The 14,338-nt window shown below is 37.0% G+C and overlaps 1 protein-coding gene across 1 annotated transcript in view; it reads right to left on the bottom strand.

Annotated features, from left to right (window-relative positions):
- Nucleotides 1-2,235: 2,235 nt before the first annotated feature.
- UBLCP1 (ubiquitin-like domain containing CTD phosphatase 1) overlaps nt 2,236-14,338 on the bottom strand; it is a 30,418-nt gene continuing 18,315 nt past the window's right edge. Inside the window, exons 8-10 of the mRNA XM_006897034.1 lie at nt 12,382-12,498; nt 4,788-4,915; nt 2,236-2,551 (exon numbers count right to left, since the gene is read on the bottom strand). Coding sequence (XP_006897096.1) covers nt 2,524-2,551; nt 4,788-4,915; nt 12,382-12,498 — 273 coding nt within the window. The 3' untranslated portion in view covers nt 2,236-2,523. The remainder of the gene's footprint in view (nt 2,552-4,787; nt 4,916-12,381; nt 12,499-14,338) is intronic.

Raw genomic sequence — 14,338 nt, 5'->3', positions numbered from 1 at the left:
GAGAAAAGATTGAAACTGTCAATAATTTTCATCTTACGTGGATCCACAATTAACACTCTCGGTACCGGTAGTCAAGAAATCAAGATGTGTTGCTTTGTGAATTATGCTGTCAAGGACCTCGTCAAAGTGGAAAAGAGCAAGTATGTCAGTTTAAAGACGAATGTGTGCCCCACCTAAGCCTGGTAATTTTTATTACTTCCTATTCTTCTGAAAGTTAGGAAATGAATAACAATGACAGAAGATCTGATTCCTTTGAATTGTGATGATGGAAAAGAGTACTAAATATCTCATGGACTGCCAAAAGAACAATTGTCTTAAAGTATGACAAGGGTCCTCCTTACAGGCAAGGATGGTGAAACTTGGTCTCACATACTTTGGGAATGTTGTTATGAAGGTCTAGTCCTTCAAAAAAAAGATACCATGCTTAGAAAGGTGGAGGGGAAAGGAAAGGAAAAGATCCTCAACAACATGGATTGATAGAATGATTTTAACAATGAGCTCAATTGTAACCAGAGATAATAAGGATAGCACAGCCTTGAGCTAGGTTCAGGTGTGTTGTTCACAGGGTTGCTATGAGTCATGGTCAACTTAATAGCACCTAAAACCAACACCATAGTGGTTTTAAATAGTTGTTGAGATTATAATTGTTTGGAAGTATGGAGCATATATATAAAAAAAAACACACTAATTTATTAGAATATATATCTGAATTGTCATGTCCTGGTTGTGCAGTGTGTGCCCTGGATATAGACTTTTTTTTTTTTTATAAACAAGGAACTGCAGAATACAAAATAAATAGCTATACTTCATAAAAATATTGACACACATGATCTCAAAAAAATCAATAATGAATACGTTTTCTCAGAATTGCTTAATTAAATCTTACTAACAAATCAGCTTTGGCTTGGGCACCCCCTAATGGTAGAAAACGATATTTAATATTCTACTTTGCTTCCTGATGCTTGTTAAATTTGTATTTTCACTTACACTGATTTGAAAAATGTTTACTTTTATTGCCGATTTTCTTAAAAAGATCAAGTGACTTCTAAGCCTACCTTGCAATACTAAAGTATTACAATGGAAATAAGTACAAATGAAATTAATAGATTTTTTTAAATTATATTATCTCCAAATTTAAAGTACAGTTCATACTTGGAAAATATATTTCAATCAATCATTTAATTGGCTGAAAATTCTCAAACTCTTATTTATTGTATATCCTAATAAACTGTCACAAATAAATATAGTATTTCTTTCTAAACACATGGTGTTTATTTGAATTAAGTAATTTAACATACCCAATTAGTTAGCTAAAATCACCCCTGAATGCATGATCATAAGACACATATTTTTAAAATTATACAAATTAATTTTTTTCAAGAAGTTCTTGCCTGAACTTTGTTAACTCTGTGATTCAAAAGAGGCAAAATATTTGAGATAATTAAAAGCAGATACCAAATATTTTAAGAAAAGGCATTTATTATTTACACCACTGAAATTGTCCTGAAAGAACAATATACACCATATTTATTTGAAAGGAAGGGATTCCCTTCAAATACAATAACCATATAAAGCAATACTGTCAACACAAAACAAGTCGTCAAGTACTTATCTATAGTGCAAGCTTAAGCAATGCAATTTTTCTTTAAATCCTACAGCGGTTATTTTTACTGAAGCACAGTGTTTGCACTTAGGCAAGGTATAGCTTTAACAGAACAGTAACTTTTGTTTATACTTTTTAGGGCTGAAATCAGTGATATGTCTCACTTTAAGATTTAGTGCCTTTAATTGCTTTTATGAGAATGGTTTGCCTCGACAAAGGCTGAGGTGCTTCAATTTAAGACATCAAAGACAGGCATTCATTTTTTTAGTCTTAAGTATTCTATTTTTCATACTATGACGTATCTGTATCACAGCTGATGTTTTCCAGTTTTACTCAAAGAACACTGGCACACATACAGAGCAAACTTGAGGCAACTCAAAATTTAGAAATTTAAGTAGTAGATTACACACAAGAATTTGGCTATGACAAAAGAATGACAAAAATCTTAGCAATTTAAACATACTTAAGAGAGCTCTTACTCCAAAACATTTTTGGGGAGGCTATTAAGGGAAAAACATTCATTTCAAGGTGCATTTGCCTTGAGAGTTAGTGAGTCAAAAACCAAGATAATAAAACTTGTTTCTGAAGTCACAGAATAACATTGTTCAGTATACATTTTCCTCCCTTTTTTGGTGGTGGTGGTGCGGGGGTGGGGTGGGAAGTTAGTAATCAATGCTGGGGAAAATATTTTACCAAGAGTTAACAGTTTATACATACAGGGGGGAAAATGGATTTTTTTTTAAAGCATATTGCTATGATCTTCAAAAAATATAAAATTAAATTTACAAAAAAGTGGAAGACAAAGTATAAGCACTCAGGTTTTTGCTTCAGTGCCCAGCACTATCATAATGGTTTCTAGGATAAAAGCAAGAAGTTCATGGATCTCAAGTATCTTCAACAGCTGCCAGTGTAACTTATAATTACTGTCCTTGCTTCTTTGAGAGGTATCTGTAAGAAATAAAAAAAGATGTCAAATCCATGCCACACTAAGTAAGTCCATAACAAGCCAAGTATCCTCCCAAAGATATGTAGTTTATTTTGAAGATATAACAAAGCTTTTCAAAATGAATACAGGCATAGACTGTTTTATTGTGCTTCACTTTACTGCCCTTTCCAGATTCTGTCTTGTTTTAGTTTTATATGAGTTGGGTTTGGTTTTTTTAACATAAGGGTTTGTGGCAACTCTGTGTCAAATATATTGGTACCATTTTTCCAACAGCATATCCTCTCTTCATGTATCGATTTATTTTCTGGTAATTAGCACACTATTTCAAAATTCTTCATAATGCTATTATTACACACTTACTATAGTATAAGGAAGAGAACTTTTACATGTATTGTAAAACAAAAAGTTCATCACTCACTTTACCATGACATTTTACAGATGATGTCTGGAACAGAACACACAAGATCTCTGAGGTACAGCAGCAATTGTTAATCGCTAGCATCTACTGGTGGCATATGTGCAAAGCACTTCTAAATACACATATTAACTCATTTAGTCCTCAGAGTTATGTAAGAAATTTTCTACTATAAATTATTCCTCTTTTACAGATACAAACAAATTAATCAAATTATTCTAGCTCCACAGCAAGAGGGTAGCAGAACTCAAGAGCCAAAACAAAGTAGGTTGGCTCTGACTACTGCACTCCTGGCACAGTAGCTTGACTGACAGTCTCTAAAGGTACTGGCTGCACTCACCCTTCAACCTCTCCATACCACCTTAGTTGCAAATGTGGAAGTAAATGCATTAAATAATACTTTAATTTTTAAATGGCACTCATATTACATTGCAAGAACTTTTTCTTGAACTATTTAATTTTTCACCACTATAAACCAAAATCCATTGCCACCTAGTGAGCCTCCACTGAGTTCCCGAAGTTGTTAATCTTTATGGGAGGAGCCGGCCTCTCTTAGCAGCCCATTACACACTGTACCACCAGGAGTCCTTTCTCTATCTCAGATAGCCATAGTAGGTCAAGGACGCTAAAGGAATTTACTCAGGATGAAAAGGCATTACTTTACTAAGAAAGAAAAAAATAATTCATATTATTTATAATAAATCCACCACCAAATTAAAACTTTCTTTATCTCTATTTCACAAAGTTCTATAATCAGTGATAAGGGACGGAGAAGAATTAAAGTCAGAACTACATAAATTTCGATGTTCACTCTCTGGCACAACATCAATCATTTCTCCATGACTCAGTTATATCATTTAAAAAATGAAGATGGGAATAAATATGCTCAGTCTGACTTATCTTCTTAAAAGGATTATGAAACTCAGATAAGAAGCCATTTGTCAAAGCGATCTAAAGCCAAAGGAGCAATTTGAAAGCAAAGGTACTATTATACGAACAGTTTCTTTTGTTGTTTTATTACCAGAAATAGATTAAAATAAAACATTCAACTAAGATCTAATTTGTTATATATAATTATCCTTTCTACTTCTCAGAAGTCTTTCTCAAAATGTTGATGTTTATGCATAGTCTCCTATCTAAATTTATGCATTCATCTGTCCTTAGAAAAAATCTAGAAGACTATCCACCAACATATTAACAGTGCTTATCTTTGCATAGGAAGGCTATGAGTAATTGTTTTGTTAGTGTACTTTTTTTGGCTATAGACAAAGGTTCCACACAATTTTAACACTTGCAAGGAAATGTTTATGTATTTCATTTTATCTTGACATTAAGTCACAGTATGAAAGCAAGTGGTTGTTTTGTTATGTACTATCAAGTCAGACCTTTCTCTCTCTTGCAGAACAACTGGTGGGTTGAAGCCATGTGCATAGGTTGGCAATACAATTCCTTACCACCAAGCCATCAGAGCTATGAAAGCAGGTAATACATATCATAGGATACATTAAAAACATTATTTACCTAATGTCATAAAATAATTAATATAATAATATTATGTTATTTGTACTATTCTCTAAAGTCCTCTCCACTAGAAGTTTTGGGGTTATTTTTAAAGATCTTGTGGTATACACTTTTATGAACAAGTAAGATGTTAACAGAACTACAAAAAGATTTTCTAATGAGATATAGCTGGACTGAAAAGTACCTTTATAACTTACCCATTTTAAATAAAAATGATGAATTGTATGCACACGGGAAAAATCATTATACAATCAATTCTATGTATTAGGGTAAAGAGAAAGGATAGACAAGTTGGCACTTACCTTTCCCAATATTTGTGGTTCAGTTCTAAAAAGTCATCTAATTTTGCTATTTCCTTGAGATACTGAGTTAATTTTAAAAGTTCCTTATCTTTATCTCGATTTAGGTGTGCTTTCATAAAAGGTCGTATCTATTAGGAAACAAACATTAAGAAAAACACAAACCAATACTATAGTCCATTATATTAATTAGTTTAATGATATTAAAATATTACTAAGTACATTAATACTAAAAATTACTTTTACATTCACTTTTGATTAAATAAACTAATGAACATAATGTCTACACTACAAGTTAAAGGTCTCCTACCATCTTTATACCTTATTGTATTTTCAGTCGGAATGCAACATCAGCTTTTTCACAACACTTGAACCTCTATGTAGCTACTATACAAAATTGCTAAGACATTCCCTTCTATCATTCCAGTTACTTCTTTCTTTTATTATTTCATACACAACACTTCATTTATAATACATACGTGTATTTTATATATATATACACATACACACACGTACACACATATATGTATATATAAGCTGAATTAAGGATGGCAGACATCCTTATTCGTATGTGTGTGTGTGTGTGTGTGTGTGTGTGTAAAGAGTAAGGACTGCTTGCTGACCTCCACTAACTTAAAAAAGGGGTAACTGCCCCCATCAACATCATCATTATCCAGAGCATAAAATCCAAGATGGAATTTACACACCTCCTTCTACTAATTCCAATACCAATCTTAGTACTCAACTAGATCCAATATCCATTGCAATAGCTCACAGAACACAGAGAACCATACTCATGATTTTAGGGTTTATTAGGGAAGTTAATAGGACACAATTTCAGTTGGCAAAAGGATACAATTTCTCAGTAAGAACAGCTTCCAAAGTGTGCTCCCAAGTCCTTTCAAATTCTTGTTATTGTTGTTAATGTGTGTCGTCAAGTCAGAACCAACCCATAGCTGACTCTCCAGACAGTTTTCAAAGCCAATTAATCACACGAGAGGAGTTTGCCCATCCTTTTTCCCATGGAGCAGCTAATGGATTCAAATCCCATGTCTTTGGGATTGCAGTGAAGCTTCTTACCATAATATCACCAGAGCTCCCTACAAAGCTTAATCCTGCCAATTATGGTGTTTCCCCACCAGTTCTCAAACAAAGCTGACCAAAGGTTCCTAGCTCTGGATTCATGGGGTAGCAGTCCCAAGGTTGGCTCTGTCTCTGGTTCTCTACTATAATGGCTGCTGCTCTCAGGGTGCTCTACTTCTTTGCTAATGTTGAGATTCTCAAATTCTGTTGCTGAATCCATTTAATTTAATAGCGAGACTAGACAATCCCCTTGTGAACAGACTTAACATGTCCTATTCACATATATACCATCATCCACATGGCAAAGTCAATGTCAATGGTTAGGAAATCCATTTTGAACAATAAACTGTTAACACCACTCTGACAGCCCAGTGGTAAATGGCTGTGCTGCAATCCCAAAGACATGTGATTCAAATCTACTAGCTAAGGGGAAAGGAAGAGCAATCTCCTCCCATGCTTCTGAAAACCTGCTGACGATCTGCTGAGTCAGTCTCGACTTGATGGTACCTAACAACATATGTATGTATGTATAGATGTGTATATGTATATAGATACAGATATAGATACAGCTATAAAAAGCAGAATTTATCAATGGGAAAATATTAAAATTGCAGGGTGTTTCAGCATTTTTATGGATTTTTTTAATGTAGAAAATTACAGCTATATTTATAGAGCCCGTTTATCATTAAAATATATTATTTATAATTATGCAAGAGTTTTTACATAAAAAGTATAGTCCTATCTTCAAAAATTTTAAGTGCATTTTATGATGAAAAGCAAGAATTTTAAATGTGTCAGCTCAAACTATAAAAGTCAGCATAGCAGGTGAAGAAATTATAATTCATTGTTAAGTGATATCCAGTCAGCTGACTCACTGAATTAAACTGTTCCCAACCCTATGTCATCCCCATAATCACTGCCGTTTTTGAGCCTACTGGTGCGGCTGCTCTGTCAATCCATCTTATAAAGGGTGTTCCTTTTTTATGCTAACCCTCTACTTCACCAAAGGAGTTCTGGTGGCTTTGTCTTGTCATTGTTATGTGCCACTGAGTCAAGAACAACTCACAGCAACACTATGAACAGATCTGAACCCTGTCCTATTCTGTGTCTTCCATATCATCTCTGACATACATAAGCCCATTATTACACTCATGGGTCAATCCATCTAGTTGAGAGTCTTCCTCTCTTTCACTGAACTTCCACTGTTTCAAGCATGAAGTTCCTTTTCCAAGGAATAGTCCCGCCTAGTTACTGTGAAATGAACGTGCCTAACTAAATATGAGATGAAGCTTCACCATCCTGGCCTCCAAGGAGCTATCAGGCTCAACCTTCTATCTCCAAGACTTATCGGTTTATTCTCTTGGCAGTCCATGGGATAGTCAGTGTTGTTCTCTAATACCACAATTCAAAGGCATTCATTCTTCTTCTATCATCCTTATTCAATGACCAGCTCTCAGATGCACAGCAAGTGATTGAACAGGCACACTTTCATTTTCAAACTGACATCATTGCTACTCAGTGTTTTGAAAAGGTCTCTGACAGCAGACTTTCCCAATGCAGTATGTTTTTTGATTTCTTGGCTGCTGCTACCAAGGGTGTTGACCATGGATCTAAATAAGATGAAATAACTGACAAAGTCAATCTTTTCTCCATCTATCATGATGCTGCCTATCGGCCTAGCAGTAATTTTTGTCCTCTTGATGTTGACATGCAATCCATATTGAAGGCTGTAGCTTTTGATCTTCTGCAGTAAGCGTTTCAAAAGGACTTCTCACTTCCAACAAGCAAATCTGCATCATCTGCAAATCTCAGGCTATTGATGAGTCTTCTTCCTAACCTGATGCTATATTGTTCTTCATAAAGTTCAGCCTGATTTTCCCAGAATACAGAATGAATAGTTATGGTGCCCTACCTCGACCCTGACTGAGCCAAGAGCTGCCTGTGCCATGAAAGCTGCTAAATAATTTACTTGCCATTGCCTTGACCAAGGAGTCACCTGGCTATAGGCCAGAAACTCCAGGCCTTCTGGACAGTGTGCTCCTGAGGGAGCCCTTCCTCCTAGCACGATGGTATCAGTATGTTTTCTTGTCCCCAGGGCTTGCTCTTAGGGGTATATTCTCTGATGGCCTAATGAGTTAGAAACTGCACTGCTAACCCAAAGGCATACAAATTCATGGAAGAAAGACAATCTCTTCTCATGCCATTCAAGCCTCTAAAGATCAGCCAGAGTCAGCTATGAGAAGATCCCAATTTGATGGCACATTAACAACAATAACTACTTCTCCAAGAATGATGTCTTGCTATAGGTAAAATACACCCCAATGGATTACATAGCCCTAGCTGGTGAGATGAAATATCATAATCCTCCTTAAGAGCCTGTTATTGACAAGAGGTATGTATTATTTCTTAATTTGGTCAGTAATGTTTTGTCTTTACAACAGTTCGTTAAACACATTCTGTTGTCCTTCTAATAGAAATTTTTAAAGAAATTCTTTTAAATACCTTCATACGACCAAAGATAGTCTTTCAAATTTGAATTCATTTTGAATGAAACAATATGCTTTTGGAATGCCTAAAATGCCTCTAGAATCAGAATTGCTGGACGGAGTTAGAATCTCTAAGCATTTCTTTGCCAACATCATAATTCAAAGGCATTAAATCTTCTCTGGTCTTTATTCACTCACTTTCAGATGCATAAGAAGCAACTGAAAATACCATGATCTGGGTCAGGCACATCTTAGTCTGTAAACTGAAACTGCTGCTCTTCAGTCCTCTGGAGAGATACTGTTGTTGTTGTTGTTATGTGCCATCAAGTCGCTTACAACTCGTTGTTGTTGTTATGTGCCGTCGAGTCGCTTGCGACTCATGGCGACCCTATGTACAACAGCCCTAAACTCCGCTCTGTCTTGTGCCAATCACACTGTCTCTGACACTCCCACCCCAATTATCCCAGTCACTGAATCAATCCACCTCATAGAGGGCCTTCCTCTCCTGCGCTGTCCCTCCACCCTCCCAAGCATGATGTCCCTCTCTAAGGACTGGTCTCTCCTCACAACATGTCCAAAGTATGTTAGACGGAGCCTCAGAATCCTTGCCTCCAAGGAGCCACCCGGTTTAACCCTTTCCAGGACAAATCTGTTTGTTTTCCTAGCAGTCCATGGTATTCTCAACAGTCTTCTCCAGCACCACAGCTCAAAGGCATCAATTCTCCTTCTATCCTCCTTGGTCATTGTCCAACTCTCTGATGCATAACAAGTGATTGCGAAGACCATGGCCTGTATCAAACGCACCTTAGTCTCCAGAGAGACACCACTGCTCTTCAGTACCTTGGAGAGGTCCCTAACAGCAGACTTTCCCATGGCAATGTGCCTTTTAATTTCCTGGCTGCTGGTGCCAAGACTGTTGACTATGGAGCCAAGCAAACTAAAGCTGTGTACAATCTCAATCTCTTCACCATCCATCCTGATGCTGCCAATTGGTCCAGTGGTGAGAATCTTTGTCTTCTTGACATTGAGCCTCAATCCATATTGTAGGCTGCAGTCCTTGACATTCTGCAGCAGGCGCTTCAGGTCCTCTTCAGTTTCAGCAAGCAGGGTTGTGTCATCCGCATAACGCAGATTGTTGATAAATCTTCCACCAATCTTGACCCCACATTTCTCCTCATAGAGCCCAGCCTCCCGGATAATCTGTTCTGCATATAGGTTGAAAAGGTATGGAGATAGGATGCATCCCTGGCGTACGCCCCTCCCAATTTTGAACCATGTAGTATTCCCTTGCTCTGTTCTGACAATTGCCTCCTGGTCCAAGTATAAGTTTCGCATTAGAACGATCAAGTGTTCTGGGATTCCCATTCTTCTCAGAGTCAGCCATAGTTTCTTATGATCTACACAGTCAAATGCCTTTGCATAGTCAATGAAACACAGATAGACATTCCTCTGGTATTCCCTGCTTTCAGCCAAGATCCATCTAACATCAGCTACAATATCCCTAGTAGTACCACGACCCCTTCTAAACCCAGCCTGGACTTTTGGTAGTTCTCTGTTGATGTGCTGTTCCAGTCGTTTTTGGATAATCTTCAGTAAAATCTTGCTTGCATGTGAAATCAGTGAGATTGTTCTGTAGTTTCCACATTCTGTTGGGTCACCTTTCTTTGGGATAGGTAGCAACCGTATATACAACAGCCCTAAACCCTGCTCTATCCTGTGCCAATCGCATTGCCTCCAACACACCCATCCCGATTACCCCAGTCACTGTATCAATCCACCTCATAGAGGGTCTTCCCCTCCAGCGCCGTCCCTCCACCCTCCCAAGCATGATGTCCCTCTCCAAGGACCGCTCCCTCCTTACAACACCTTCAAAGTATGTCAGATGAAGCCCCAGAATCCTTGCCTCCAGGGAGCAGCCTGGTTTAACCCTCTCCAGGATGAATCTGTTCGTATTCTTGGCAATCCACAGTGCATTCAATACTCTTCTCCAGTACCACAGCTCAGAGAGATGCTAGACAGTAGATTTTCCCAATGCAACATCTTTTCATTTCTTGACTGCTACTATCAAGATAGGAGTAAAGCCTAAATAGTCTAAATACTAACAGGGAAGCCTAAATAGTAACTGGCAAAATAAGCTTTACATAAGTAAGCTACAATTACTGTATTGTAAAAAAAAAAAAATCTCTTCAAATGTCCTTCAATGTCTTGACTTTATCTCCTTGGTAGTACATGTATTAATTTCTGGAGAATTAGTCTCACATCAATCAAACCTCTGAAGAATACATTTTATCTGGTGAACTACACATGGCAAAGGTACCTATCAAAAACATTCCAATAGAAGCCATTTTCTTCTCTTTCTGAAGACTTCTTTTTTAATTGTCATTTAAGTGACAGATTTGGATTCCATTTAAACTTTTATATTTTGTTTTATGATACTGATTGTAATCCCCACATCACAACTGAACTTTTCCCACTATCTCTGTGGTTCTTGTTCCCATTCATGCCTTCTATCCTCTCCCTTCCTGCCCTCTGAGCCCTATCAAAGAACCAGTGCTGCCCTTTTGATCTTGTATGGTTGACTGTGAGCACCTACTTGGTGGTACTGTTCACCTTTACAGGTCTGTTATTATTTGGCAGAAAACTGTGTCACAAGAGTCAGGTGAGTTCTAAACTCAAAGGATTAACTAAAGGCCTTATCAGATCAGTAAGCATGGCCATTTTGAATCTGATCTCCATTTATCTCCTGCTCTATCCAGGACTTCATATTGTGATCCCTTTCAGAGTGCCAACAAGGTATAATCTAGTTCTTCTGGTACTATAAACTAATTTTTAAAATGTGTTTTTTGTTTTCACTCTTTGCTCCATACAGGAAGAAACCAGTAATTGTACCTTAGGTGGCCACATGCAAAGCTTTTAAGATCACTCACCAATGCAGGATACAGAACAATGCCTTTGTGGACTATGTTATACCAATAGACATTGACATCAACCACCCAGTACTATGGCACTATGACCCCACAAACAGTGACTCATTCCTTCAGGGTATTGAGTTACGGTTAAAATATTTACCCAATGGCCTCTGAATATTTAGATATCTGCAGCACACACAAATATGCATGTAGAAATATCAGCTGTCAAGCCTATGCATGATTAATCATTGGTATAGACCCTCTAACATGTCCATATCTGTTCACCTTGCCTATCTGCTTATGTATCCACTTGAAGGTTATTGTTATTACTCATAATGTCACGGTTTATTGTTATTTCTACTCTTGTGCACCTCTTTATACCTTTTGCTTCATGATATTATGCTAATCATGCCTTATTTTATATAGCCATTCCCTTCATCCAAGTTAATATGTGTCTATTTTCTAATTACTGATTTTCCTTCCCCTCTCATCTCTGGTAATAGTGCCTCTCTGTATGCATATGTTTCCTTAATTTTTAGAACAGTGGACTCAGAAAGTATTTATCCTTTTCTAAGTTCACTATTTCACCGAAATATCCTTTAGATTCATCCATGTTTGTCATGTTTCACAAATTCAGTGCCATAATGTTTCATAGTATTCCACCGTGCATCATCCTAAATACTAATATTTTTATAACCAGTGACCATAAGAATATAGACTAAATGGAAATTCAAAGTCTCTGTAAACTTTCATTAAAATAATTTTTTAAAAAACAAAGAATACTAATTTAAGACTAATTTATGAAGCTCAACCAAAGCTTAAGGTTCTACCACAACTTTGAGATTATAAGAGCATATGGTAGGGGAGCTCTGGTGGCCTAGTGGCAAGAAGCTGCACTGCAATCCCAGAGGCGCATGGTTCAAATCCACCAGACGCTCTGCCGAGGAAGGAGGGACAATTTCCTCCTGTACCAGTCAGATCTGATTTGACAGTACACACACACAAATAATAAAATAAAAAAAAAAAAGAGAATAGAGCATATGGTAAAAAAAAAAACCAAAAAAACAAAAACACAACAGCCCAGCGAACAAGAGCATACAGTAAGTAAAATGTTCTTACCTTTAGTCCATTCTGTGGGTTCATCAGAAAATTTCTGCCAATGTCATCAAACATAATTGTGTTTTTTTTGCTGTAGAACTCTGAAAACTTTCCCCAAATAACACCAAGAGGTTTTACCTTAACACAAAAGTTTAGAATTAACTCAAATTTCAATTAAAAAGGTAAATATACTACAAAATGCACTGTCAAACAATGCCAGAGTGTCCCTCTTCTCTATGAGGTGAAGATGGCTCGTAGCCACCATGCAGACTAAGTTGTAATGCACTTTAAAGGGAACTCTGGTGGCCTAGTGGTAAGGAGTTGTGCTTGCAACTCAAAGCATAGTTTAAATCCACCAGCTGCTCTGTGGAGAAAAACAGGCAATCTTCTTGGTGACTGTGTTGTTGTTATATACTGTTAAACTGGAACTGACCCATAGCTGACCTTCCCGGGGTTTACAGAGGCAGTGACTTCATAACAGGAGACAGATGAGAAATCTCTTCTTATGTAATTTACCTCCTCTGAAAAGTCACTACAGGGTTAGCTATGAGTTTCTTCCAATTTGATGGCACACAACAACAAGGAGCCCTGATGGAGCAATCTGTTAAGCAAAGCATGGACAGCTTTGTTCTCAGTTACAAAATACTGCTGACTCCAGAAAACTTTAAATACAGATAAGTTCAAAGAAATCCAAGGATAACAACTAAATATTCTGATGTATTTACCGCCAGTCTCCTTTATAAACAGTAGCAGCCTTAGAGTTCCCAGATCTTGTTAAGCTTTCAGGAACTCTAAACCAAACAAAGTCAAGAACTACTTTCTAAAGACTTGCAGATACTGACAAATACTTTCTCCACACCAATGATGTATCACAAAAAAATTTTAATATCATTAAATTTTCTGTATCAAATTATTAAATGCATGCTATTAAACAGATTAATCAAAGGGTATATATCATATATCCCATTCTCTAACGTTTGCAATTAAGGATTATATTTAGTTATATTTAGCCTTCTAATTTTTTAATATTACAAGCAATTCTATATTTAACATTTTTAAAATCTGTTTTTACATATGGATTTGTAAATATACTTTAGTAGCTAAGCTACATGCAGTATTTTTCCCTGATACATGAAACATTTCCTTTATTTAAAAAGTCCCCTGTACTTAATCAAATTCTGAAAAAATTTAATTCACTACAAGCTTTCCTAGTACCTCCAATTCTTCCTAATTCCTACTAGTTGTGTGCTGCTGTGATGTAGTGGGTATACTGTCAAAATGGCTTCCCTAGGCCACTGCCTTTGACTTTTAACACATGGCTGAGTAGGAACATGCAAACAGGGTATGTAAACTAATGAGGGATCTGGTCATTCTTGCAATCCCACCAAGTTTAAACTGATCAGGACTCACTATCAGCAAGAAAGAAGCAGAGAATTCAGCATGTCCCTTGAGGCCAGATATTTCTCTAAGAGTTATACCAGAACCAAGATAAGAGAAGCAACAATGGAAGCAAGCAGCAGTAGGGAACCGGAGACAGCCATGATGAGAGTTGGTCTGAGACTGCTAACCCATGGAGTCAGAGCCAGGAACATTCACGTAAACTTATGGGAGTACTATGAAGGGAGATGCCATTATATGACTAAAGAACTGCATCCTGTTTCAAATCAGCATTGTAACCTGTTAGCTTCTCTAATAAATCCCTTATGTGTAAGCATAGTTCTGAGTTCTAGGAGGCCATCACAACAGATTACTGGACACAGTGCCCTGGGAAGAGTGTTTAGTGTTATAATTGGTAAAAGTAGATGCAAGGGGATGGGATTGGAAGTGGGCATGTCACAAGAATTGGTTTTATACTATGTATGTTGCTGATTATTTTTTCTTCTTTATCCCTAGTACCACGACCCCTTCTAAACCCAGCCTGGACTTCCGGCAGTTCTCTGCTGATGTGCTGTTCTAATCGTTTTTGGATGATCTTCAG

The sequence above is a fragment of the Elephantulus edwardii genome, unplaced genomic scaffold, assembly GCF_000299155.1.
Source record: "Elephantulus edwardii isolate Elephantulus edwardi_28Jun2011 unplaced genomic scaffold, EleEdw1.0 scaffold00197, whole genome shotgun sequence".
Classification (NCBI taxonomy): Eukaryota; Metazoa; Chordata; class Mammalia; order Macroscelidea; family Macroscelididae; genus Elephantulus; species Elephantulus edwardii.
This window is presented reverse-complemented; position numbering and strand designations above follow the sequence as displayed.